This window comes from Ramularia collo-cygni (assembly GCF_900074925.1).
Source record: "Ramularia collo-cygni strain URUG2 genome assembly, contig: RCC_scaffold11, whole genome shotgun sequence".
NCBI lineage: Eukaryota > Fungi > Ascomycota > Dothideomycetes > Mycosphaerellales > Mycosphaerellaceae > Ramularia > Ramularia collo-cygni.
In genome coordinates, this window is record NW_019716265.1 from 297,525 (window position 1) to 324,736 (window position 27,212).

The following is a 27,212-nucleotide window of genomic DNA, read 5'->3' on the forward strand; positions in this document are numbered from 1 at the left end:
ACCACTGTCATCGGGCGGCTACCCCACTCTCGCGAAGGCCCACAATTATCAACAGCAGATCTGCTCCAAGTACGATCTCCTCCACTTCCCTATCACTTGCACATGGCCTTTCCTCAAGATCCGGCGACACAAGGCCAGCTGCCAGGCGCGGGATCCACGATTGACTCGGACACTGGGGAACCCGCTCACAAACGCTCCCGATCGAATGCCGATACTCTAATTGGCGCTGCCGCGCAAACGAACAACGACCAAGCAGAAGATGGCACCGGGACGGCCGACAAAACACGCCTGTACAGTTGTGGTAAATGTTCCAAAAGCTATGCCAGACTAGACCATTTATCTCGCCACGTTCGTATGCACACGCAGGAGAAGCCGTATCAATGTCAAGGTGAGAATGTTTCCTTCATTCGCTGCATAGACTTGCATGCATGTATAATCAACATATACACGATACCACATCCCCGATAGACATCGTTCAAACAAAGACTAACAAAAATCCGCGGAACAGTCTGCAGCAAAGCCTTTGCGCGCGCAGATCTCCTCAAGCGCCATAGTCTCGGCCACAACAAGGACGATCCACAAGCGAAACCTGCAATTGTTCAACATAGTCGGGTATCGCAAGCTTGTGAGGCCTGTGCTAAGCTACATCTTGCTTGTCAGGAAGAAAAGCCGTGCAAACGATGCTCCAAGAAGGGAATTCAGTGCAATTACACGCCCAGCTATATGCCAAACGATATGCAACAGTCTCCACCTCTGCAGAGCCCACGTCAAGATCAGCAGGCTCATCATCAATATCAACAGCAGCAGCATCACTATAATGACACAGCGCATTCGTAAGTCGAAACCCAGAGAGACCCGACCACATTTACTTCGATCCACCCTCTAGTCTTGCTTTCCATCGATGCCTAAAGCCTCCGATCGAGGGAACCTCATTGCTTGGCACTGCTTTCGGGTTTGATTAGAACTGACGAGTACAGTGTGTCATATAGGAACATGCAAAACATGCAACCAATTCACCAAGCTCAGACGCCGTCAATGCAGCATCGCGCCTCGTTTAGTCTTCCGGGTAAGCAGAATTCGTCAAGCGGTATCCATRTAATCAAGATAGCTAAGACGATCCCGAGCGACAGGTCAGATGGTCACAGAGCAGGCGACGCCATCACACATGCAGCATAGCCAAATGGGCATGGATGGGATTATGATGCCACCTCAGGGACMCAGCGTATTTGACTACCTGAGAGACAAGATGATGCCGCACAACAACCAGGGAAATGTGCAAGCGGTCGACTTCCAGGCAGGTCCATGGACCCCCCGAGAATTGTTCGATTTTGGCGTGGACACAAACATGGAGCTGAACGATACGGATCTCACATTCATCGATACATACAACAATGCTAATCCCTTCGATCTTCGCACTCCGAGTATAGGGTTCCCTACGACTGGATCAGACATCRTGCCGAGCTTCACATCTGCGCCTGCTCCGCTGCTCGACACCACTGCTCTCCCTAAGGCATCTGTCTGGCGGTTCCGACCATTGTCGAAGGATTCTGGAAGCGCGGAACAGGTCAACCTTTCTCTGCCGACGCCGACGAGCCTGGACATCGATCGACGTGTGACGTGCGAGCCACTGTCGCAAACATCTCGAGACAAAATACTTGCCATGATTCTGAGCACATGCAAACCGAATAGCATTCCGCGCGCCGTGGCATGTTTTYCATCGATCGGTCTTTTGGACAGCTTATTCCAATTCTCTTTAACGTCTCCCGGATCTCACGCCAAACATTGGATTCATGCGCCAACTCTTCTAGCAGGCCAGACGCGACCAGAAGTGCTAGCTGCAATCGTTGCTGCTGGTGCGGTATTGACACCCGACTCCTCAATCCGAAAAGTCRGCTACGCAATCCAAGAAGCAATACGAACAGCGGTGCAGGTTCAGGTGGAAGAGGACAATACGCTCATGCGCGATCTACAGATTATGCAAGCTTCTCTGCTGCAGTTGAAGATCGGTTTGTGGAGCGGAGATTCCCGAAAGATGGAGCTGGCAGAGGGGTTTCAACAAGTCCTGGTGACCATGGCACGGCGCGGTGGCCTCTTCCGACGTGGGACTTACGAGCGCATCGTACCGTATGCAGAAGACCAAGGAGAAGTTCTCGAACGGAAGTGGAGGCAATGGGTGAAGCAAGAAYCTCGGAAACGCTTCGCTTTGCATCTCTTTCGGCACGATCTAGAGGCTTCGGTCTCGCTTCTCAGCAGTCCATTGATCTCCTATGCGGAGTTGTACTTGCCGCTACCCGAGTCTGAGAGTCTCTGGCATTCACCCTCGGCTGAATCATGGAAAGCTACCTACATGCGAAACTCGGGTCCACGCCATGAGCGACAGCCTTCATTGGTTGACTGCATCCAGGATCTTGACATCCTGGCGGTACGAGACATCTTCGTGGACCAGCGACAGGCTTCGATGGCTGTTCTGGGAGCTGCCTGGCGAATGATCTGGGAGTTCAGGCAAATCGACTCAACAATGAAGGATCATCACAATCAATGGAACAGCGGGAACATGCTGATGAGTACCAGACATCAAGAATTGACAAAGCTGATGCATTGCTTTCGGATAAGTTCCGTGGAAGACACAAAGGTGGTATTGATTGTTGAGCTCTTACTGATGCACTTGCACATGTCGCTGGATGACGTGCAACTTTTCGCTGGTGTTGAAGGAGAAGAGGAATCGAGAAGAGTGTACCCATCGCTGGTTCAATGGACCCGTACTTCGACTGCTCGGCAGGCACTGTGGCATGCAGGCCAGGTGCAACGAGCGGCGAGGAATCTTCGGCCTGGTTTGATCTGTGACTTTGCAGCGATTGCAGTTTACCAAGCTTCGTTGGCTTTCTGGTCGTACGGCATCATCACTCGAGCTACCGATCCTGGACCTCCAGTCAGGGATAATGGCATGGCATTCCTCGATGACGAAGAAGACCATTCCGTCAAGCGCTGGCTGATCCACGGCAAAGGAACTGCTGCTATCCGAACGTGGGCTGTCACGTCTCCCGCTGACGGTGCAGCTCTTGTCGCAAACCCAGACGAGGTCATTGGAGCTGTGGTCTCACTCATGAGGCGAAATCACAATGAGACGAGGAACCCTCCGCTGGTGGATAATTTGATCAACATCATGGAGGGATTGAGAAAAGTGGCAATGACAAGCAATGGAATGTAAATGAACGGAGCTTTGCTTCACGACCACCGAGCAGTATCGGATGGATTACATCGGACTGTACAAATCGTCCGGTGTGGAAAGCTGTCAGTATTAGGAAATCGCGGCGAAGGCTTACAGTTCATGGCCTAATTCGAAACGACCTTTCACGTTGGCTCTCAATCTTTCAACCTCAACACTGAGAGTTCCAACATTGTTATGTATATATCCGACGCACGCTTGGGTCCACCACACGGAACCGTGTCCTCCAAAACCCCGCAATTGATTCGGCTCGAGAAAAGGGGGCCAAGGGCTGGTGAAATTGAAGGTTGCCGGCTCTCCTGCAGTGAACTGACGACAATGCTCGCCAACAAAAAGCACCAGCCTTGCGGAGAGTCAAATGTCTCATGGGACCACCTCTTTTTACTTGTATCGTCGTTGTTGCAGGTGGCGTAGGATCTTTGGATACTGCAGGTAGGGCGGCAATCTTTAATTTCACCAGACCTTGAGTGCGACGATCATTCGACGAGATGGCCTGAGATTGATTTTACTTCCATCACTTTATTGCGGGTCTTTCGCTGATTGACATCGAGCCATGTATATTCAACCTCGCAAAACGCTTACCAGACGCTGTTGAATCCGCCGAATGAGTCAGCCGTTCCCCATCCACAAAGGACCCCATGTCCTTCCGGAAGCGTGGTCACTTCGGCTTCGCTTCGATCGTTGAAATTGCTTTTTGTGTCAACCCTGCTAAAGCCTGGGTTGATTTTGTCGCCGACAGAGGTGGCATAGTAAGCCGAGTCGGGTTTGTTGGCTGTGGAAGCACTGGATATCGTTTCAACTTTGCTGAAAGGAAGCACGCCTTGACTGCTGGGCGTGCGACCCGTGTTCTGCTCATCAAGTTGTTGCGACGCAATGTCGGCTTGGCCCAAGTGGATGAGTCTATCCGGATCGTTGGGTGTCGTGGCGGAGCTCATCGTTCCATGTTTTAAATGAGGGTTATGATGGTGGTGGAATGCTAGGTAGTGGACTTGCTGCTTATAAGCAGCTCCTGTCGATACTGATGCTAACGATGAGTAGATCGATTCACTTAAGAAGTGGATATCCCTTTTAACTTTGAAATCAAAGTCTCATTGTATGAGACATTCGGCACCATCGCCAATCCCGATCATTGCCATGATTTTCTGCCACACTGGAAGCAGCGCTCTAATCTGAGAGTCTAGAAATGCAGTTAGAGAGTTTGGCTTTAGCTTTGGAACGCGCTTGCTGTATCTCGCGGGTCCTGCGTGCGCTAAAGCGAAAGTAGAAAGGTCTGACGTAGGTGAATGTCGACCTCTAAATTCAATGCACGAACTCCTCCGTCGCAACAACTTCACTTTGACACAGTCATGTCTAACACAACATCCGCGGCGCGGCCCAAACGTGCGGGCGATGACTTTGCGCGTTCGCACGATAACAACACCAAGAAGCCGCGCTTTGACTATCGCAATCCCAGCACGCTCGCCGCCGATGCGCCGGAGGAGGATCTCATCTTGGATGCAGACGTGATTGGGAAATCCGGCAATCAGACAAAGCGTAATGCTGTGAACATTGATGGGTACGAGTCCGACTCGGACAACGACAACTTTGACGCACGAGCGGCGGAGCGCGAGCGGAGGACCAAAAACCCGAGCAAGGACGCGGACGATGATGATGACATGTTTGGTGATGATGCTGGAGACGACGACGACGAGGATGCGGAAGATGGCAAGCCGAAGAAGAAAGGCGTGCAGTTTGTGGACGCAGCGGACATTGAAGGACAAGTCATGAACAGCACCTCTGGAGGACATGTCTCTGCAGATCTTTCACAAGGTGGAAAGGGAAAGCAAAAAGCAAAGGAAGATGATTCTGATGCCGAGTCATCGGGCGATGAGGAAGAGCGCGATCGTCTGCCGGAGGAGATCGAGGAGGATGATGCGGCCGAGCTGGGAGCTGGTGGTAAGAAGAAGCACGCGCCGCGACTAGACGCTTTCAACCTTAGGCAGGAGGAAGAAGAAGGTCGATACGACGAGTCAGGGAATTTTGTTCGCAAAGCTATGGATCCAGATGCTGTCAACGATAATTGGTTGGAGGGTCTCAGCAAGAAGGACATGAAGAAAGCCAAGGAGGCACAAGAGAAGCGCGAAGACGATCGCAAACGAAAGGCTATGGAAGATGATGCTATGCTGACGAGCGACATTCTATCAACGCTAATTCAACATCTCGAAACTGGAGAGACTCCGCTCGAGGCACTACAGAGGCTAAATAAGACCAAGCCAAAGGAAGCCAGAGTTCCGAAGTGGAAGCAGAAGAAGCAGCAGCAACGAAAGGACGCCATGGAAGTTGATGAGCCGGCCTCGAGCACCAATGCAGCTTCAGATCCAGTGGAAGAAGCCCGAAAGAAGGAGGTGGAAGCTATTACCGGAGCTTCAGATGCCCTGTACTCCCGTGGCCAGCTCGAGATTTAYCAAGCAGAGCGCGAGGTCTTGATGCGACAGTACAAAAGGGATACGGGAGAGGAGTGGCAGTCAGCACGATCCGCAAACACCCAAACAGCTGCGCTGTCCGATTGGGAATATCGGTGGAGTGATGCCAGGGATGGCGGTGAAAGCCACGGTCCGTATGATGGGACCACAATGAAAGCGTGGAACGATGCTGGCTACTTCGGTGATGGGGTCGAGTTCAAACGGGTGGGCGATAGTGAATGGAGTCGCGTGTTGGATGTTGATTCTTAGCTACTTGCACCAGACAATATTAAAAATCGTCGACGCGAAGGCTGACATGCAGTAGTGTTGAAGCACGCAGACGAGTACGGAAGCACATGATCGTCCAGTGCAAATCCGGCTCAGCGAAGCTCTTGGACCCTTTCCGGTTTCTCGTTGCGTCGGAAGTTTTTCCTAATAGCTAATGAAGATCTGCTTTCGATGCAGTTTCCGAGGATTGATTAGCTGTTAGAACGCTAGAGCTGAGATTCTCGAGATGACTCTGTGGGTCTGAACAACCTCCGATGCTGGAGAGATGCTGTACATCCCTCGCTTTGATTTCGTACCATCCCCAGCCTCAGAGTAATCTGATCTGCGGCCCGTCGTCACTTTCTTGCCCTTCCTGTCCACTGATGACGACGAACGAAATACCGCTTCGGGGGCTCGGTCTCAAGTGGGTCTCACGAGACTTGCAGTGCATGGTTTGATCGACTTCTTGCAGCATGCAGTCAGAATGCGTGGACGATGCAGCATACTGTTCTTGCTACATAGCATCGTACTCGTCACATCAAGTTGTCGTCGGTAAGTGCATTGCGGTCCTGGTCTTACCATTGTGGCTGCGTTTGCGTCTTTTGCTCCCATACAGTCTGACACATCGATTGATGGTCACGATCCCGGGGACTCGGCTGTAACCAATACGTTATGCATCATTCGATGTTTTGTTTACTCGAGAAATCTCCGAGAACTTGATAGATCAAGCAGAACCTACCACTTGGCGGCTGTGCACGCAAATACGAATGCCTGCCTGCTTCTAAAATGAGTATCCACGGCTTCCCTCTAGCAGCGTCTTTTAATTTTTTCACACGAGTCGGAACAAGGCGGCATGTCGTCCAGGGCCGAAAGCGTCCATAGCCGCATCGCTACAAGGCTGCCCAGTCAAACAATTTCACCACGCAGCGTTGGTGTTGCCACTGTTGCGGTGCGACAAGGTTGGCTGCAGACGTCCGAGCGGTGCGTGGTAACCTGCTGTGCGACTCTTCCACAACACTTCTGCAGTATGCATATGCCGCACTTGCGCATTACAGCTGCTCCTGCATCGATTCCAGCACTCGCCAATGGTGGGGTTTCATCGAACCCGAGGCGCCGCCGTCAGTTCAGCTGGATAATAAGGTATGAGGTTGGCGAGCGAGGACAAAGTCGGGATCTCATCTCCAAGGTTGCAAGATTTCGGGCCGCCAATTCGGGCTAGCCATCACCACGTGTGATCAACGAGATGATCATCGCAAGCGAGGTGAAGGTGCCGGGCCTGCCATATTGGAAGCCGCGATTCGTGATGCTCGCTCGACGCTCGGAGCGGTCATGCGAGCAGGAGCATCGAATGGGTGGCTGCTCGTCAAAGGGTGTGCTCCGGCGATGGCAATTGGACGTGTTTCATGGCGATGTTCGCTGCCCTCTTACGCGACGACATGCACGCTATTTCGCTAGTTACATGGCCATCCACGTTCGATACGGCACAAGGCTTTCAGTAGAAGTCCGCGGCTCGCAGACTTTTGCGCGTGTTTGACGGCAGCGCCGCTGCTGGCAGCCGGACACGCAGTGATTGGAAGATGCGGCACTCGAAGGGATGGATGCAGGAGAAGGAGATGCACTTTCAGGGTGCAGGCCGTTGATGCGCAGGCCAAATTTGGGGGGCTMAAGTGACGGTGGATTGCTTGGGCTGGGCGGGAAAAGGAGCGCAAGAGCCGCAGCACCTCATCATCATCATCATCCATCGTAATAAGTTAATGATAGGAAATAAATCAATAACGAGGCCCAAATGGAAGCCTGTGGTGTGATTAGCACCCCTTTCTTACTCCACCCGTCATTTTGATCATTTTACCTTACCCGTCGTCAAGCAAAACTAGTTCTTAGTTTAGTGGTGATCTAAGAGCAGGGAAGTGGCTCTTCACTCAGGAGATTCACCATCCCATTTTTCTTCCATCCAGCCAGCTCACCTCACAGTCCCTCCCGCTCCCCACCACCATCCTCAACGMCCGCTGTGTTTGGAGCAGCTTGACTGACTAGACCACGCCAGCGACCCTCGCTGCAGTGTAACGGCGCGAGGATTTTCCTTCCTCGCCCTGCAGAAGTGCCGTGCCCAGCGGGAGTTTCTCTCTCTCTCTCTCTCGACGCAAACAAAGCCCGCTCCACAACACGGCCGCAGGTCTTCGCGTCGGCCATCCGCCATCAAGCACCACCCATTCCCAAAGCCGCTACTGCTGCCGCTGTGCACTGTGCTGTGCTGTGCTGTGCGGTGCGGTGCTGTGCTTCTCTTTGTCTGCTTCTGTCTCCGTCTCGATACCGGTCACGAGGAAACACGCCCCGTGAAAGAGCTTACACTGCCTGCGCATCCCTCCCCGCTCCGATATTCCTTCTCCTTCGACCTCGACATGCAACACAACTTCGACAACATGTCCTACTACGACAATCCATCCAACCGCTCGCCGACCTCCCAGCGGCAGAGCTCCCTGCACCGGCAGAGCTCGCGCCAGCAATTCGAGCAGCAGGCATACGGCCACCTGCCTTCAGGCCTCTACACCGCCGAGGATCACGCCGCGGGATACAACGGCAACCCACGCTACAACGATATGAGAAATGCTACAGTGGGCGGCTATGGAAATGGCTATGATATGGGAGGACAGGCGTGGAATGCCAGCGCCTTCGCTCAGAACAACACCATCAACGGACTCGGAGGGCCGAGTCTGCGGAAGCCTCCTTCACGAGGCGGCCGCTCGGGCTTGCCATCTGTAAGTTTTGCTTGCTCGGCGTACAATGTGATGGATGTGCTAATTGTGTCATAGTCTTGGATGGACCAGTCCCAGCCGATGCCCATGAACCCATATAACGGTGCCTATGGCAGGCATGAGATGAGCTCGGAGCCTGACGAGGAACTCATCCCCACTGCGATTGTCATCAAAAACATCCCGTTTGCGATCAAGAAAGAGCAGCTTGTGCAAATCATGACTGAGATGGGCCTTCCTCTCCCCTACGCATTCAACTACCACTTCGACAATGGTGTTTTCCGCGGCCTTGCGTTTGCCAACTTCACCAATCCCGAGGAAACTGCCGCTGTGATTGATGCTATGAACCACTTTGAGCTTAACGGGCGGAAGTTGCGAGTCGAGTACAAGAAGATGCTCCCCGCGGTGGAGCGTGAAAGGATTGAACGGGAGARGCGCGAGCGACGTGGCCAACTGGAGGAGCAGCACCGACCCATGGCGCCGCAGACCCTGCAGTCTCAGGCTTCAGCATCGTCGTTGTCGTCGCGGGTCATGGCTGGATCCCCATCTCCAGTGTCAGCTCGCAACCAGCAGATGGGAGGAGCCTCTTTCCCACCCCCCAGTGTCAGCGCCGATCCAGGCGTTGATGTGGATCTCAACGACCCTCAAGTCCTGCAGTACTACTCGAAACTTTTGCTCTTCAAGGAGGACAGCACGAGGGATCTTATCATGTTCCCGCCGAGCCTGTCACCCCCCGAGCGAAGGATCGTTCACACTCTGGCTCACCACATGGCACTTGGGCACACATCAAAGGGCGAGTCCGACCATCGAGCAGTGCATGTTTTCAAGGAGAACGCGCGTCCACGTCTCAGCCCTCCCATGCAGACCTTTCCGCACCTTCAGGCCGACAACCGGCGCGCGCTGAACCGCTCTGCCACGACCGACTTCAGCGATGTCCGTGCTAACGAAAACTACTACGGTGGCTCCAACCTCCGTCACCAAGCCTCTGGATATCTCAGCAACTACGAGCCTGCGAACACCCTTGCTGCAGGCAGCAACCTTCGTTCGGCGAAGTCTTTTGCAGATCTGCGGTCTTACACGCCATCGCCAGTCCCTTCGACTGCGAGCTTTCCAGCTGCATTGTCCCACAATGTTGCTCGTCTCCAAGAATTTGGAAGAGACGGTGCGCAGTCAACGACGCCAACTCTGATGACTCCCAGCAATGGCCTTGGTGATCGCAGTGACAACACCAACAATGTYATCAACGGTTTGGGAAACATGAACCTTGGTGGCCCCAGCTTTGGCGGTAGCCCACGTGGTCTCAGAGGATATCCATCCTGGGATCGCGAACAGCCCGGTCCAATCGGCAGCAACAGGTCCTTCAGCACCAACTATGAAGGCAACCGACAAGGCGGAGTCGAAAGACAACCACGTGGACCACTTCCCGAGCGAGGAGCCGGCTTCCCGCGGAGGCAAAATGGTCACATGCAACGCAACTCGGATGAGCTTTCGCAGCGCAGCAGTGCCGCTGAGATTACGGTTGAGCATTAGAATGATCTGGTTCATTGATTCTGTCATCGCCTCCGTCGTGGCAATACTTGGACATTCCCTCCGATGACCAAGTCGATTCGCACTGCTCCGATCGCTTGCACTCCCAATCCGCCCAATCACAAAGACAAATATGAAAGCATGACTTATGAGAGACATCGCCCACGAAGCATGATTAGCATCTCACCAAAAAATCATCAAGTGCGGATCTCGACAGCGACCTTCTGCCGAGTCTGTGCTTGACAACGACCTTGATGATCGGAACGACCGATACGAGAATGAAAGAAAAGTAGAGAAGATATTGAGGAGCTCGCTGCCCACCACACACGACGTGACCACGGTCTCATACTCAACATGACCACTTTTGCATGACCGACACGCACAAAACACTGGGTAATAATTGAACGGCTGCCCCAACTGCAGCCGTTCCAATCTGATTTTGGATACGCATTGTGTGGGAGTATCAGGGGTGGGAAGAATGGGTGTACTTGTTTTAMCGCGTTGTCTGCATTTGTTAAAGCATGGAAATCTGGATCTTTGGGGATGTTGTATGCCTGTGCTTACTGCCCATGCGTCTGATGTACTAACGGTCGGTTCCTTTGACTGAGTTTGTCTTGCTTCGTCATGATATCGCGAGGAGAAAACGACATGGATGTGCGCATACAATAGTTAATTGAACTGGATTGAACGTTTGGCATGTGGTTTGCGTTTGCACTTTCTCTTCGTTCGGTTCTTGGCTGCGCATAACTTCGCGGCGTCTTCTCGTTTCTGACAGCATTCTGGTCGTTCGTTGAGTTTCCTCTGAAACCTTCGGCTTCACATCAGGCTCTCAGCCCCGGTCCTCTGATCTCCTCGAATCTTTTCATCACACAGCACCTCTTCAACAGGCCCATATGCTTGATGATTAATTCACAAGCTTCCATTTTGTAACGCATGTGGCTACTCACCATCTTCCCGTGCCGCTTCCAAGCACTCTCATGATCTATGCACAAGCTGCTTCAAATGACTTCTCAAATGGTCCGAATAATGCTCCAACCTCAAACTGATGCTCCACTCCAAATCTCCATTACTATCCAACCGCTTCTCCACCTCTGCAAGCAATTCCGAAAGCCCTTTTTTAAATTCAATCTTAACACGCCGCGAAGACTCCAGCGAGCGAAATACAGACGCAACATCCGGAAGCGAAGCATACCTCGCCAAACAAATCCTCGGCTCCGCACGTCCAGATTTCAATTCTTGTCCAAAAGCAAGGCTAATAAACTTCTTCTTTCCGTCTCGCTCCCCAAAGATCATGTATCCGCGCTCGTGCTCCGAGACGAATGTCACGGAGCCTTCTCGGGAGTCGTACGCTTCTGGGGGCCAGACTTCCATTAATCTCAGTTGGCTGACGGTGTTGCTGATCTTAATCTTCTGCGTCCAGGCACTGCCTGGATCTTCTCGCTGCTGTCGGGGCTTCTCCTTTAAAATCAGCAGTTTCTGCCACGTCGCGGAGGGGAGATGTCTTCTCTCCAGATTTCGAAGAGTGGAGAGCCCGCCAGTTTCAGTCTTCAACGCCGTCAATTCGCAGACAGTACTGGTGACCTCTCTCGCAGGGATCGTCCTCTGATGAGGAAGCTCGCGTAGAATAACGGCGATTTGRGCTCCAGTGTTGTCAGAATAGCGGCAGTTGAGAATAGCAGTGAGAAGTTCTGGGTTTTTTGCAGTTCGTACGGCAGGCAGCGAGATCCGTAGGCCTTTGTTCGCAAGTTGGAAGGCCTCATCTATCGGATTGGACCAACTGACGATATTGTGTGCACGGCGGAAGCCATATGGGGACGGTGACATGAGCATAGCAAGATGCGATTCCTGCCAGGCTTGCCAGACGATAATGCTATGGTCGGTGGATGTTCTGATGATCTCTTCTTGTAATCGCGCAAAAGCTTTCTCGCCTTCGCCGTATAGCATGGGTAAGTTGACGTCGAAGATGCCCATTAGAGAGTACGCTCTATCTTCTATTCTTGTGGTTGAACGATCCGATGCCCATGCCATACGTGCTGCAACACTAATGGACTGGAGAGCCTCACGGTCTCGCAAAACTTCGTCGCAGATTCGGGTGATTTCTGCTAGTTCCTTGAGCATGGAGATCTTGCTGCCCATGAGTTCCCAGTCTTTGTTGTAAAACTCGATATATCCAGGAGCAATGAGTTCTTGTAAAGTCCTTGAGCAGCGCAATCGAGTGTCAGTCAATGTATTCACCATGGCGAAGTACTCGCAGACCTACCAGCCCCTCGTAAACCATATCGAGTCACACAAGGAGACCTCTGGCACATCTGCCAAATAGGCATAACTGCAGAGCGAACGTGTGTAAGCGTTTCGTCGTAGAGGGAATTGCTCTCGCCACAACTCACCAGACTTTTGCTTGGTAGTACCATCGATACCTAGAACGAACACAGCATTAGCGTTGGGCTCTTTTTTCCCTGTATATTCACAACACGTCCTTCAATGCCTCTATGACCATGCCACCCGCCACAGGATTGGCCGTGAAAGCCCCCCACGACCAAACAACCTACATTGAATTAATCGCCTCGCTGAGCTCCGCGCTGCTAGTCTTATCTATACAGCAAGTGTCGATCCAACAATGGTCCAACTTGTCCGCCCTCGCTCTCCGACAAGTCTGCTCAATCTTCGCCCATCCAGCCTTGTCGTACGCCACCTTTCCTCCCGGTCGAAGGTCTTGGAATGAAACTTCCACATCTTTGGCAAGCCATACGTGGCTCAAGATGGCATATCTTCCATACTTTTGCGTCTCGTCTTCGAAATGCTCTAGTTCGAGGCTGTGGGAGTTGAGAAGCCACATGATGTCGTTGTAAAAGAAGCCGATTAAGAATCTGAGAGAGTGGGACCCGTCGACCCCGTATAGCGAGCGATATTGCAGACATGCGAATTGGAACCAAAGAGTATACTAACAGATCTCACCGGACTTCCGCCGTCACAAGGCGAGGGCTGCATAAGGGCTGAGGGATGCAGGATGTATGCGACGTCCTTCAGCTCGGAATCAAAGCGGGGCAAGCTCGCTTGCCTCTCGGCCTGTGTAGACGTGCATCTCTTCAGCGCCAGTTTTTTACGTTATAAATACGACAGGAACCCTGGTAGACAATTACTGGAGAGTGGAAACATTTGATAGAAGGAAGGTGGAGCTGACGCCGATATATGAAAGTCGTGTAATATACATCACCACAACCTACGCCTCGAGCAAGTCGYTCCAAAGTGCTCCTTCTTCGAGAAAGCCGTGGTGAATGACACTCACAAGCCAGTAATCTTTTCGGATGCGCTCCAGAAGCTTGCTGCTCTCGGAGCCTGATCTGTACACTCTTTGCCATTCTCCCCAGATCCCGAACGCCTCTTCACACCAGGCTTTAAAAGACACGGCTTCGATGATGGTCGGTGTGATAATCTCCTTGCCAGCAAAGGTACCCCACGTCACAGGGTTGATCGAGGTCTCACCGGAGCTGACAAAGTCACCTTGGGCGTTGCCAGCGAAGTAGGTGATTTGTGGGTGTTCGCACAGCTTGTTCGAAAGAGTCTTCCAGTCCGCAGATGGTATGAAGAGCTCGACGAAAGGCTTCTGGAAAACAAATCCGTTCTTCGGTCCCCAACCGTATGTGGGGTCATTAGAACGAACGCCGTTGACAGCGGGCTGCGAGGCGACTGTCCACCAGCCTTTGTTGATCAGCCCGAGAAGTTCATTCTTGATACCAAGAGTTTCTGGTTGCAAAACTTCCTCCGACCAAGGGATGGCTTCGATCTCGCCTTCCAGGTGTCTTCTGAAGCTCTCCGAGATATCATGCACGGATTTTGGCTCACCCCACAGTCGCCTCGCGTCCGGCACACTACAATGCAAGCTTACTCCATAACCGTCAATCTCACCATATGCAGGCGAACGTGCGTCACCCCAACGACCGTTGGGGTAGTCATCCCACGTTGCCTCACGTCCTAGAGCGCCTTCACCCTCGGATATGGCCAGCGTGTTTGAGCGACTGTTGATCTGCTCCCGCGGGATCCCAGCTTCGTCATCCGGCACCTCATGAACAGCAGATGTACGATTACTGCTCGTGCTCGAGGCCCGCGTTCGATTCACAACCAGTCGATTCCTCGACTGGGAGTTGGCCATTGATGACTTGCGTCTGCGCTGCTTTTTCTTGACCTCGTCGACAATCAYGAAATCGTCCTCTGCAATTACCTCCTCTTCTGCGACCGCGTCCTCTTGTGGGATGAGGCAAGTTCGCTCCAGAATCTGTGCAACTACCTTCTCCAAGTTGAGCGTGTAGAAGTGAAAGCCTCGAGGTCCAGTACCTGGAGAGTCTTTCAATACTTGTACCATCTCACTCAGTATATCCACGCCGACTCTCTTAACCGCCTCGTCGTCACCTTTGATGGTCTCCAATCTCTTCAACATCTCTTGAGGTAGCGCAGCGTGACTTAGCTTGGTTGTCCTGCGCAGGATTTGATAGCTCTGGATGGGCATCAACCCAGGTATGATTGGAATGGTCTTGAAGACACCGGACTCATGCTCTCGCAATCGCTTCTCATAATGCTGATACGCCTCCACATCGTAGAAGAGCTGTGTCATGATGAAATCCGCACCGGCCGCCGTTTTCTCCACGAGATATGGCAGATCGTGCTCCAGCGACTGGTGCTCTGGATGTGACTGATCCGAATGGCCCTCGGGGTATCCGGCCACACCCACGCAAAAGTGTTCGCCATACTGCTTACGGATGTACCGCACCAAGTCCACCGCCCAAGTGAAGTCCTTGTTGCTGTCGTCGCCTTCCGCGTCCGGCATGCTATCATCGCGGTATTCGTCACTCCGCGGTGGATCGCCACGAAGAGCAAGGATGTTACGGACACCCAGCACCTTGGCTTGTTCGAGAGCCTCATCGATCAGCTTTCGCGACATGTTGGTGCACGTGAGGTGCAGACATGTCGTTAGGCCGAGTTCACGCTGGGTCAGCTCGGCCAGAGCGAGGGATTTGGCAGAGGTACTGCCGCCCGCACCCCATGTAACATTGACAAAGAGGGGACGCAGCGAGTGCGCCATGCGCGAGAGTCGAGCATTGAGATTGGCAAAACCTTGCTGAGTCTTGGGCGGGAAGAATTCAAGAGAGAAGTAGGTCGCGTCCGCTGGCAGCGCCGCGATCTTGTCCGTCAATTTATCCATTGTCCACCGTGATTTCCAGCTGTTTGCTGAGAAGGAAGAGTGAGGTGGGGTGTGGTGGAGAGATAGAGGACATGGTTGTTGAGCTCATCAGGACCGGCCGGATTCAGACGCTTCATCTGGAATTTACGCGCGAGAGGCTCGTGGCGCGGCATGGCGCGGCGTGGCGTTCCGCGCCTAGCGCGCCTACCGAATCGATTACCTACCATTTCTAATCAGGTGCATTTTCAACATCACCTTCTCCTCTACCACAGCATCACCGAACCCATGTCACTGCAGGACATCAAACACATCGCCCTTGTTCTATCCGGCAAGGGTGGCGTGGGAAAATCCAGCGTGACCACACAACTCGCTCTCTCGCTGTCATTACAAGGTCACTCTGTCGGCGTGCTAGATGTCGATCTCACAGGGCCTTCAATTCCACGGTTCTTTGGCATCGAAGCTTCAAGGGTCACACAAGCACCTGGAGGCTGGCTACCGGTCCCAGTTCACGAATCGAGAGTGATTGGGGAAGACAGCCAAAAGGTCGGAGAGCTGAGGTGCATGTCCCTGGGCTTTCTCCTGTCCAACAGAGGCGATGCGGTTGTCTGGCGAGGACCGAAGAAGACTGCCATGATTCGACAGTTCCTCACGGATGTTCAGTGGGGATGCATGGACTATCTCCTCATTGATACGCCACCAGGAACCAGTGACGAGCACATTTCCCTCGTGGAAACACTACTCAAGTCTGCCCGACCTGAGCAGATGGCTGGAGCGGTGATTGTTACAACACCACAGGCCATCAGTATCAGCGACGTGAAGAAGGAGATCAACTTCTGTCGGAAGGTCGGCGTCAGTATTCTGGGCGTGATTGAAAACATGGCTGGCTTCGTATGTCCAAACTGTTCCGAATGCACCAATGTCTTCTCCAAAGGCGGTGGGGCAGTCATGGCAACAGAGTTCCAAGTACCATTCCTCGGCAGCTTACCCATTGATCCAATGTTCATTCGCCTGATTGAGGAGGGGAAGCGGCCGCACTATCCTGAGGGAACCATCATAGAAGGTCGCGACATGCAAGCGAATGCCACTTCACCAACAGAGGCGGATGAGACGGGAGGCTTGCTTGTTGAAAAGTATACGGCATGCTCCTTGCATCCTATTTTCAAGGGTATTACGAAGCAGCTCACTACGGTAATCGAACGATGATGATGACAAACAACTTCAAACGCCATCGATATCTTCTCATTCTATCCTGCTGTACACCACAATTCAAAACGCCATCAGACCATCCTGATGATCCAGGGCTGTACACCAGAAAGCAATATGGCCCACGAAGGGTCCTTTAAAACGTCGCTGTCGCGTATGGCGTCGATGAAATCGGCATCAATCAGAYCAATCCTGTGGCGAGTAAAGTGTTGGTAACAGTAATTGCGGGGCAGGTAATGAACCCATCGTTCCCCTGGTTGCAGGATGTGAACGTACTAGTTGAAAGAATCGTCGTGACAGGCAGCACCAAAGTCACCCTGGACGTGGTTGCCTGTGCCATTGAAGCCGTCGTTGATGAAGTCGTCGTTGCAAATCCGCCTCGAGCAGTGGACGTTGCTTGTGCGGGAAGTCCGCCGACACCTAAACTGACGCCCGCGCCGATTGTCACCCCCAACGACACTGCTACACTCGGCAGCGCCAATGTCGCGGTTGTTGTGGTCACTGTACCAGCATTGTTGTATGCGGACCCGGTGCGCGTTGTGTAGGTCGGAACACCCGTCACTCTGCTCGTCGATGTGACTGTGCTACCCGAGACGACGGCAACGATACGTTTACCGACCATGACAATCGAGTCAACGGTGCTTGACCCGACGCCTGCGTTTCCTAGGGCGCTGAAGAAGGTACAGACACCGGTTGAGCTGGAAAGGACACCGACGCACCCATCCAAGGCCGTGCAGCGTCTACTGCAAGATATCGGCGGCGCTAATGCGGGAACAGGTGCTCGRATGGCCAGATCTCTCTTGATGATAGGCGGCGTGATGATCGTTGCATCTGGGAATGTGGTGTTGCAGAGAACTTGGTAATTGCCACCGAGGGAGTCGAGATATGTGTTCCCGTTTCCTGATGGGCAGGAGAGATCCAGAGGCGCCGCGCCGTCAGAAAGAAGGCTACCAATGCCTGTACCGACTGCGGTTTCGTAGGTGCAAATTCCGAGCGATATCGTGACGCCCGTACATCCGAGGATTGAGCCGCAGGATTCCATACATCTCTGCAGGTCGGGCTGCAAAGAGGAGGAGATGTCATTGCCTACAAATGACTTGCCGCATTGGACGATGAAGGCTTGATTCGTGGAGGATAGGTATGCCAGGCCGTTATCTCTTGGGCAGCTGAACAGAGGTACCGATGTCGCTGTGGGTACTACAGTCAACGCTGTAGATGGTAATGTTGCGCTCAGCAGAGTGAGCGGACGCGAGCTCGTGGCTGCAAGTGATGCTACAGATGCCACGGATGCCACGGAAGACCTGGATGCCGCTGCTACTGCACTGGACGATGCCGCAGCGGCGCTGCCGGGAGGCGCCAACGTGGGAAATCCAGGTAGACCGGGCAAGATATTGGTGGTTGGTAGCACTACAGCCGTTGAAAGACCACCGAGGATGTTGGTGCTGGGGAGAGACAGCGAGACGCTGGCGGAAGATAGAACCGGCAGTACATTAGAGATAGTCGGTAACTACAGCGAAAGACTCAAGTCAGCATATATTCCATTCGACATAGATGTTGTGAGGGAAATCGAGTGCCGCCATGCGTCGAAGTGTTCCTCTCGGAGAGACGATCAATCATCATGCATGGGTAGGATCTTCCATTGCCTGAGTGGTCGGTTGCGAACGAGAAAGCTGGATGACATTCGACGACGCCTCATGTCTTCCAATTGGATGTACCTACCGAGACTGGTGGAATTGCGATTGCCGTCGTCAAGCCGTTTATGACTGTCACGATCGTAGCGAGTGACGCCGGAGGGAGCGAAACGCCAGGCAGAGATGCTGTAAGCGTCGGGAGTTGGGATCCAAGACCGAAAGACGGAACAGTGACCGACACGGCGGGGAGAGATATGCCAGACAGAGCGCTAGATGCTGCAAGAGTCGGAAGTGTTAATCCCAGGCCGAGCGAGGGCGTGGCGATTGAGACAGCTGGCAGAGATATGCTGGGCAATAAAGCTGTGAGCGTTGGAAGTGAGGATCCCAGATTCAGCGACGGCGCAGTGATTGAAGCTATGGGCAGAGACACGCCAGGTAAGGAGATTGCTGCTGTAAGTGACGGGATGATCGACTCCAGGTTCAAAGATGGCAAAGTGGGTGACGGCAGGGCCGTTGGGAGCGACAATTGCTCAAGGTTGGAAGATAGTCCATTCAGTACTGCACGCACGCGAACTGTTAGCAATGTCTCACGCATGCCACATAGTTCAAACGAAAGGAACATGCTGCCCCTCACGAAAAGTCTTTTCTCTGAAAATCTGACATTTCGTAAGTGCAGCGGTCTCTCCACTCGCAGGGCATGGTCTTGTCTGTTAGAGATGATATGCACCATGCCTCACGAACGGCTCCATGATTCTATTTCCTCGCTCTTCGCTTTGACGTACCGCTTGATAGAGGAAGGTTCGGGACGGAAATGACCGTTGTTATGCCATTCAAGATTGTTGTCAGTGGGATATCAGACGGGAGCGAAGTGAGTCCAGCCAATTGGCTTGACAAGCCGTTTGCGATGTCTGTCAGGGGCAGCCCAGTTGGGACAGAAAGGGCCGTCGTAAGTCCAGCTAGTTGACTAGAAAGTGCGTTGACAATACTCGTGACGGGAAGGTCGGTTATCAAAGGTAACGACGGAAGTGCAATCGTCGGAATATCCGTGGGTATTGGTAAAGACACCGTAGGTAGGGCAGAWAGTACTGGGGCAACAAGGTTTCCTCCCAGAATGTAGTTCAGCAGGCGAACTGCACTGATGCGATTGACGTCGCCTGCAGGAGTAATGTTAGCATGAATCACGTCTTACTTGACGCCAGATGTCTCATTGTCACACCATGTTGTGTGATGCCAACAGCGATGAGCCCCAGTGCTGAGAGTTGTTGTGGAGTCTTGAGACTTACCAGACAGAAAGTCTTGCGCAATGCTGTTTTGCAAGTAACAAGTCCCACCTTCGGAAGCATCAGAAGGATCGGGGGCGTATGCGAAGCCGGTACAGAACAGAGCGCCTCCAAGAGATCCAAGTTGATCACATGCTCTGAAGCAATCGTTGAAGGTGTCTTTGACTTCGACGGCGGCATAGATAGTACCAGCAGCCTGAGCTCCACAGCTGAGAACGTAAAGCAGCCCATTTTCATAGATCGTTTGGCCATCGTACTGAGGGCAGGTGTAAGATACCGGTGTCGGTGTCGGACCTGCCAGGAAAGATGTGGGAAGTAGCGCCGAAGCAGGGATTGATATCGTTGGCAACGCCAAGGTTACAGAGGGTAAAAGGTTGGTAGGGATGGCTGTAGGTAGAACTAAAGAGGGTAGCGCTGTTGGAAGAATGGTGGGAAGGCCTAAATCTAAAGATGGGAGAGCTGTCGGCACGGAGAGGGTTGGAAGTCCGATCAGATTGGTAAAGCTACCGGTATAGTCTGGAGGGAGAACGGTGACAGTGAGTACAGGAGGACACGCCAGTCAACTGGTCAGCTTAAAGTACACGTGCAACCAAGCATCCGACACGTGGATGAGCGGATGAAAGCGAAGTTCAGATATACTGACATGCGGTGAGAGTCGGCAAATTTACAGCGCCGCCCACATCAAGGCTGATCACCTGTGCTCTTGCGATGCCCAGGCATAGTACTAGCAGTCGTATGGTGTCCATATCTGAAAGAATTCCGGGAAGCCCAGTAGCACGGAATCAGGTTAGTTGACCAGGAGACGACACGGTCTGGGATACTGAATTGCGTTTCCCTGCGCAACGAAGGCATTATGAAGGCGTGTGGGGAGATTTGTTGTGACTTTGCGTGTTGTTTGGCATGAGAGAAGGCTCGWATGCCATGCCCAGACCTCTCTGTTCAGGAGGCATTCGTGCCACGCTGCACTCACCGTGTGACATTGTCTATCAGTGATAGGCTACAGATACGGACACGGAATGCAGCTGGGAAAGGTGTAAGACCTGAATCGGGCGAAATCATGCCCGGCTTGATTGATCGAGGAATGACCCCCAATGTATCGGCATCCTCACTTCCAGACTCGGGCCGATGCCGATTCGAGCACACTGGCGCCAACTTCCAAGAGGCTCGCAGAATGATTATTTCGACGGGATCTTGAACGCGATGTTCGTTCATGATTCTGTGGTTCTTTTTAGTTAATGATACATAGCTTTCTTTGGGCGAAGATGGAGGCAAAAAGTATACCAAAACGACGTTTCATCATCTGGGGCTGTGTCCACATCTGTCGAGACACATTTCGGGCCGTGTTTTGATAATCTTTACCGAACTTCGCTGGAATGTTGAGACATTTCGGTTGGCCTCGCACGGAGGTTTTTCGCAGTTCGACTTGGCAAGTATTCCCGCAGTCTGCAGGCTCTAACGCCGCGGATTGTTTGCGTAATGATTTGTTGTTGCTGTGATGCTGCATCCCTCTCGACGCTCACCAGAAGAAAGGCAGCACAGCTAATGAGTTGATGTGTTGAGTGCCGCGATGAACACTTTCGGCCACGAAGACTCGCTCATCGCTCCACTGCGCTCCGTCCCCGGTCGTCGTCGTCGAGGATCGCCTCGTTCCCACTTCGGTACATCCAAAATTGTATGAAAACAGCGCCATCAAGGAAGAGGGTACCAAGACTGCCGATCAACCAGCTCAGATTCACCAGAATGTATTGTCCATAGATTGAGGAGGCTTCGCCGGGATGACAGTGACTCACGCGCCAATGTCCGTGCGAATGCCGGCTGCATATGGGCTCGAAAGCGAGGATGGACCAGACGTATGTCAAGTTTCCGATGCAGGCGAACAGGAAGAACAATGCATTCAGACCTTCCGTAGACTTGCGTCGGTAGTTCAATAGCAGCTGCGGCACACGGCTTCCAAGATACAAGACKGCACAGATATAGCCAAAGACTTGACCCCAGAGGTTGAGTTTGAGAGACTGCGCCTGGTCGTCTGCAGGAGACCCACTACGCTCAGCTTCTGGTGTTGCCGGACTGAGATAATACCCAGCAATGCCGGCTGCAACAACGACCAGAATGGCGGCGCCATTGAAGAGAATGGCATGAGTCAAGCTTCGCGCTTGCTGAGGCTTTAGTACTTCGCCATCGGGAGCATCTTTGGGCTGCGGATGAATTGGCGTTGCAGGGGAGAAGAAGGATGCGTCTAGGCTAGACAGGCGCTCTCGGAATGAGGATCTGGACCTGTTGCGAGACGAGTATTCCACGTCCGCGGCATTCGGTGGCCGTGAGGCTGCTGCGTTTCCGTTGACCTGCCCGTTCGCATGCCCATTCGTAATGAGAGGTGAGCGCTCGTTTGGTGCATCTTCGATTGAGCCTGGTTTATCGGGCCTTGGATCTCGCAGCGTGAAGCCACGGTAGTAGAAGCATTGACCAAGAAGTACAATGTCCGCGAAGGTGTCTACAGACGCTCGGTCAGAATCAATCGCATTCAACGAAGGGTAAGATCGAGAGACTCACAGTAAATGGCAAGTACGATCATCGTAGGGAGAACGCCCTGAAGGACAGCTCCAAGTATGTTGAAGACATCGCCTGCGAGCCAGATGATGATGAATTCAACACTCAATCCTTCCGCCGAGCTGCGTCGAAAGTTCTCGCTATAGAGCAAGAGTATTAGCAGATGTCGTTATGAGGGCACAGTGGCAGTGAAGCATACACAATCTGGGGCGAAAACACGACTACCCAACAGGCAATGCTGATTGACCCACAGATTCCGGAGATCGCCTCAATCTGTGAAGAGTTAGCTCACTGTGTTTGTCGCGTCTACGTGCGATGCCAAGATGCTACCGCACAGCACTTCCTCTCCCAAAATCGTCTGGCTGCTGTTGCTGTTACTCACGTCGACGCTGTAGCTCCCTGATGGTGGGAACATTGCGGAAGAAAGTCGCGACGGATTCGCGTTGTGAGGATCTGCAGAATCGCGCAAGCAACTCCAACTCCAACTCTTGTCCGCAGCCTTCTTGTTCCAAGACTGCTATACAGAATTTAATCTTGCAGCTCACGCAAAATGCTGGTACTGTAATAATGACTGCCGTTATGGTGTGATGGATGTGAGATGGCTGGGCGATGGAAAATCTTCCTCCAAGACGCGGCATTGGAGCCGCGGCGGCCCGAGTTTCACTTCCAATTTGACTCTCCAGGACCGACACCAACGTCTTCTCGTCATCAAGTCTGCAGCACCTACCTGTTATGTGCCTCCGTCGATTGATACTTCCTGTCTACCAACCTCACTAGGCCAGGGCAACCATAATGTGCGCGACTTCACGGGCCCCGTCACGATTGGACTCGACATGATGACTTCGAGACCATCCACATGCTCTTGTTCGTATCATGAGCAACAGGTATGACAAGACTCATATAAAGAATGGGTCTTGGACCGCTGRGCCGGCATTGCAGTAGATAGGCTAGATGCTTTGCGCATTGACAGACAGTCGGGCCATTACCACTGTTGCCTCCCGACAGCACGACAAGGAACTCTGTCGAGGTGCGTGGGCATGGGCAGTGCTGGTGTGGCGGTCAAATTACCAACATCGGACTGCACCACGCCATCAACAGTTTGCAAGAACACGATGCTCGCGACAAAAAGGACCTTTACATGAACCTTACGTGAAGAAGAAGCTGTTGCATTCCTCTACACTGAATGCTGTCGAATATATGCCCACTCGGTTCTGGTTACCGAAATTCTTGTCACTCATCCACATCGATGCCGGTCCGCCCTGTCAGACCAATCCCTAGCTATGCCTGTTGAACTCCTGCGCCATGCTGAACGCTTGCTGGACAATCAAAAATAATTCAAAATGGGTCTGAAATCATGTTGAAGACACGGAATCGACAGAATCCTCGCCTCGAAGCGAGGCAACCGAGGGACCGGATGACCTTCGCCGGGATGATTCGGTAGCTTGCTGGAATTGTTGTTTGGTGTGCTCATGCATGATTCTGTTGACTAGGTTAGCGGACAGTACCAGGATCTTGGTGTCAAACAAAACTCACCTCTGATAGGAGTCTCGGGCAGCTTCTGGGTCTGATAGGTGGCCGAACTGGCGCTCGAAATGGTCGGGACCGTTCGCAGAGTCTGTGAAGCCGTTGGTGGCAGACATGTTGTGCGTGGCGGTTGGCATTGTGAATAAGTCGATGTTGAGGGCGATCAAATGTGTTGTTTTGGGCCTCTGCTGATCAGGTAGTAGGGTCGATGGAGAATAGCCGTATACGAAAAGGGCAGGACATTCAATATGTACTTTGACATGTCCACAACAAAGACGCGCTTGGACACCGGCACAGTTCCAGCAGATCTGCTAGTGATGATGCCCTTGCGCGCCGCCAGGGTGCGAGGCGATGCGCTAACGAGGCAACCGACACAAATGACCCCCAACCGGATGAAGTAAGTGAGCACAACATCATCCAGGGACCCATCTCTGCAGGCTCGATTGAACAAAGAACGCGGGTTTCCCGCTCATCGGATATCATCGATTGGTCTGCTGGCCCGCAACTCCGAGCCGACGAACAGTTCAGCTTAAGATCTGCGCGAATGACGCAGAAACGCATGTTTTAAAGTGTGGCTTGCTGGACCCTCCTCTTCTCTTCTGAGACCCTGTGGAGAACTTTTGTGAAACTCCACCTTCATCAACAACAAGGGTGCTCACACACCACGAGGTTCCGACTTTTTGATATTGCATATATCATATGTGCATTAATATCACGAGTTACTCAAGTCGTGAAGGTATCTGGTCGTTCGCACGGTGCTTGATCACACATGCACTCCGAATCAAAAAGAAGATTGACGGCATGTGAAAGAAAAATATAGTGGACCCTGATTTGCCGGATTTGGGTCAAAGACAACCTTGAAAGTCTTGGCTCGCGTTGCCGTTGTCAACGTTCCTGAGTTCAGCTCGACGTCAGACGATCATCTAAACACGGCCGGACAAAGTTGACGTAGTAAGCATGGACCTCTAGGATTTCGACGATTAATGACGAGACCATCCAAAAAACCTCCGAGGATGATATCGGTGTTGATTCACGCAGTGGCTTCACGCCTAATAGCACCATATCATATCACATGCACCTCTTCGCTATGCCCGGGGCCATGCGACTTCACGCAGCGGCTGACATCGATGTAGGGTGTGCAATGCTGCGTGGCCTGAGCCCGCTTCTGAACCACGTCTACCTGCTACAATTTGAGGCGGACCCTGCACAGCAGAACGTCATTTCTCCGCTCAAACGGCCTCATGTTCGCCACGAGAGGCGAAGGATTTTGCGGCTCGACTGCCACATCAAGAAGGAGGTACCCCGTGTCATGCTGCACGCTAACAATGCTTCGCTTCGTGTGGACATGGTACACAGTCGACGCGTGCAACAGGGATGATATCAGATTACTGGGTCTCTGCGCACGAGGCTTGGGGGCAGAAACGCCTTTCTAGGCGGACGTTACATATTAACGACATCATCGTCGTCATGTTGATGGACAGCTACAAAGTATTGTTCTTTTAATGTACAAGGGTTCGCCATACAACTCCAGAGTACTCCTATAGGGAAGTGAATGGTCAATCACCATCCCTGTTCCACGTTCATGCAATATGCAGCCATGGATGTTGAGGCATTGTGGGGCGTGAACGAGCAAGAGTTTCTCCAAAACATCATGCTCCCGGTACATAGGTGCAATCCTGAAAGACTTATATGATTGATTATATCTAGTGTCTTGCCAACTGATCCATCGCGGGTATATTGTGATCCGCCGAATGCATCTGGTATGTCTCTCGGGGTGGAGGGTTCCCACTCGCCTGCTGTGCACCCACCTGCAGCGCACGGGTGTGGTGTGCTGCAGATCACGGCCGACGGATGCATCACCGGCAATACCGTCATGTGTGACKGCAAAGGTTGACCCACTCGAATGTGTCGTTCGAATTGTTGACAGCTGTTTCAACGAGACCCTGGCGTTTTCACGCCTTGATATGCAGATGAGGTCATTCCATCAGCGGCTACTCCGTTGTATGCTTGGTCATTTCAATGCTGTGGAAATCTGGCAGATGATTCGGCATGCAATACAGCTGCGATAGGATCTGTTTTAAGGACCTCGTTAAAATACTTCGAACGCGAACGTTGAGTCGTGCTCCATATCTAGTGCGATGCCGTAGCGTATGTGTGGTTTGAAATGTGATTGCTCAGGCATACCACGCTAGTCGAATGAAATGTCAGAACAAGTGAATTAGATATGAAAATCCGGGTCCTGACCACATAAACAACAGCTGGCGCTCCAAATGAAAGATGTTTGTCAAAGTATCATAAAATAGAACGAGACACAATAGCGATGTGCTATTACCACGTCAAGACCGCGTGTTTACCGGCTCAGACACTACCCCAACCCTAACCCTAAAAATCGCGAGAGCGCCAAGACGTGTGAACAGTCCAGACCAAGGCCAGCAACGTAAGGACGAATTGCTTTGACAGAGTGTGAGAGCTGTAATGCTGGATTCAAGACAACTAGGTATAATCCACCACCGCCGTTGACAGAAGCTTGAATGTAAATATACCTACTGCCAGTATACTGCCCTCGAGGATGCAGACACGCTCGAGCAGAGCAGGGCACGAAAGCGGGCGACCGTAAGTTGTTTGTGAGCAGAAGACGACTACGCTCTTACCGCGTCGTACAGGGGCGATCGTAAGTCGCCGCATGCCTTACAATCGGTAGGTCACTTTACGGTCATCAAAGTACCGTCCTTGCGTTGCTCCTAGACAGCCGTGCTCGAGACATCAAGCTTCGACACAGAACACTTCCGAGGCGTGTCTACCGCATTCTTGCCAGAATGAACCTTTTCCCGAGGTGCAGCACGGCTTGTTCCGCTGCCAACATCGAGTCGTAATAGGGTCGGACGGTCTCATGTTCACGTCTGTGAACTCGCCATCACTCAATCRTTCGAGGRCCGGTCCATGTCAACATCAACGTCTGCGCCTGCCTGCGCGCTGGTACTCGCCTCTTCCATCGTATCCTCCTCCACCTCTGCAATGTCGTCGGCTGAAGGCATTCCCTCAACACCGGCCTTCTCCACTTCCTTGCCTCCCGCCTCCAATAAATGCTGGACCACGTCATTCTTATCCGCCCTCTCCGCCTCAAACATGGCCAGATGTCCAGCTGAATTCTTCACCCACATATCAGCACCCACTGCCAAGAGGGTCTTGACGACATCAAGATGACCATTGTACGCGGCCCAGTGCAGTGGTGTGTTTCCTTCCTTGTTCCCATGATTGATCAACGAGGACACCGCAGCATCATTCCCCACAGTGTGCTCCTCACCCTTCAAATGCGACAACAGTACCGCCAACAAGTCGCTCAGACCGTTTGCAGAGCAGAAATGTAGGACGGTCTTGCCAGTTTCGGGATCAACGGCGGCCTCGAGAACATCCTTAGGTTTGCACTGATATTTCTGCGCGAGCTCATTGAGACTTTGCTGAAGATCTTGCGTTTCGTTCGCACGAGTGAAGTATAGCAAATCGTCGACTTCGTCAAACGTAAGGGCCGGCGGCGTTGAATTTTGCATCGTGAGGGCTGCGTTTGGTTCCTTCGTGTGAGGATGTCTACATAAGTTATTTTCGTAGAAGAAAATCGTACGTGWTCGACATTGAACTTTTA

The 27,212-nt window shown here is 52.5% G+C and overlaps 11 protein-coding genes; 4 read left to right on the top strand and 7 right to left on the bottom strand.

The window, feature by feature from the left end:
- Positions 1–102: 102 nt before the first annotated feature.
- RCC_07199 (related to transcription factor Pig1p) lies at positions 103–3,208 on the top strand (the record flags this gene model as incomplete). XM_023772457.1 has 4 exons in its annotated part: positions 103–388; positions 509–833; positions 978–1,066; positions 1,131–3,208. The coding sequence occupies 4 exons, from the start codon at positions 103–105 to the stop codon at positions 3,206–3,208; spliced, it is 2,778 nt and encodes a 925-aa protein (XP_023628225.1).
- A 596-nt stretch (positions 3,209–3,804) lies between these two features.
- Positions 3,805–4,161, bottom strand: RCC_07200 (uncharacterized protein; the record flags this gene model as incomplete). Its single annotated transcript, XM_023772458.1, has 1 exon — positions 3,805–4,161. The coding sequence occupies one exon, from the start codon at positions 4,159–4,161 to the stop codon at positions 3,805–3,807; it is 357 nt and encodes a 118-aa protein (XP_023628226.1).
- A 411-nt stretch (positions 4,162–4,572) lies between these two features.
- RCC_07201 (uncharacterized protein) lies at positions 4,573–5,937 on the top strand (the record flags this gene model as incomplete). The annotated part of the gene is made up of 1 exon (XM_023772459.1): positions 4,573–5,937. The coding sequence occupies one exon, from the start codon at positions 4,573–4,575 to the stop codon at positions 5,935–5,937; it is 1,365 nt and encodes a 454-aa protein (XP_023628227.1).
- Positions 5,938–8,354: 2,417 nt separating this feature from the next.
- Positions 8,355–10,214, top strand: RCC_07202 (related to mRNA cleavage and polyadenylation factor I complex, subunit RNA15; the record flags this gene model as incomplete). XM_023772460.1 has 2 exons in its annotated part: positions 8,355–8,690; positions 8,745–10,214. The coding sequence occupies 2 exons, from the start codon at positions 8,355–8,357 to the stop codon at positions 10,212–10,214; spliced, it is 1,806 nt and encodes a 601-aa protein (XP_023628228.1).
- Positions 10,215–11,186: 972 nt separating this feature from the next.
- Positions 11,187–13,047, bottom strand: RCC_07203 (uncharacterized protein; the record flags this gene model as incomplete). XM_023772461.1 has 4 exons in its annotated part: positions 11,187–12,408; positions 12,472–12,537; positions 12,599–12,628; positions 12,761–13,047. 4 exons carry the CDS (start codon positions 13,045–13,047, stop codon positions 11,187–11,189), a joined length of 1,605 nt encoding a protein of 534 aa, XP_023628229.1.
- A 384-nt stretch (positions 13,048–13,431) lies between these two features.
- On the bottom strand, positions 13,432–15,408 carry RCC_07204 (probable methylenetetrahydrofolate reductase (NADPH2); the record flags this gene model as incomplete). The annotated part of the gene is made up of 1 exon (XM_023772462.1): positions 13,432–15,408. The coding sequence occupies one exon, from the start codon at positions 15,406–15,408 to the stop codon at positions 13,432–13,434; it is 1,977 nt and encodes a 658-aa protein (XP_023628230.1).
- Positions 15,409–15,672: 264 nt separating this feature from the next.
- On the top strand, positions 15,673–16,590 carry RCC_07205 (probable Cytosolic Fe-S cluster assembly factor CFD1; the record flags this gene model as incomplete). The annotated part of the gene is made up of 1 exon (XM_023772463.1): positions 15,673–16,590. One exon carries the CDS (start codon positions 15,673–15,675, stop codon positions 16,588–16,590), a length of 918 nt encoding a protein of 305 aa, XP_023628231.1.
- Positions 16,591–16,771: 181 nt separating this feature from the next.
- Positions 16,772–17,632, bottom strand: RCC_07206 (uncharacterized protein; the record flags this gene model as incomplete). XM_023772464.1 has 2 exons in its annotated part: positions 16,772–16,782; positions 16,867–17,632. The coding sequence occupies 2 exons, from the start codon at positions 17,630–17,632 to the stop codon at positions 16,772–16,774; spliced, it is 777 nt and encodes a 258-aa protein (XP_023628232.1).
- Positions 17,633–21,096: 3,464 nt separating this feature from the next.
- Positions 21,097–22,463, bottom strand: RCC_07207 (related to PQ loop repeat protein; the record flags this gene model as incomplete). XM_023772465.1 has 4 exons in its annotated part: positions 21,097–21,992; positions 22,052–22,188; positions 22,248–22,321; positions 22,431–22,463. The coding sequence occupies 4 exons, from the start codon at positions 22,461–22,463 to the stop codon at positions 21,097–21,099; spliced, it is 1,140 nt and encodes a 379-aa protein (XP_023628233.1).
- Positions 22,464–23,400: 937 nt separating this feature from the next.
- RCC_07208 (uncharacterized protein) lies at positions 23,401–23,709 on the bottom strand (the record flags this gene model as incomplete). XM_023772466.1 has 2 exons in its annotated part: positions 23,401–23,527; positions 23,582–23,709. 2 exons carry the CDS (start codon positions 23,707–23,709, stop codon positions 23,401–23,403), a joined length of 255 nt encoding a protein of 84 aa, XP_023628234.1.
- A 2,781-nt stretch (positions 23,710–26,490) lies between these two features.
- On the bottom strand, positions 26,491–27,120 carry RCC_07209 (uncharacterized protein; the record flags this gene model as incomplete). Its single annotated transcript, XM_023772467.1, has 1 exon — positions 26,491–27,120. The coding sequence occupies one exon, from the start codon at positions 27,118–27,120 to the stop codon at positions 26,491–26,493; it is 630 nt and encodes a 209-aa protein (XP_023628235.1).
- Positions 27,121–27,212: the final 92 nt, after the last annotated feature.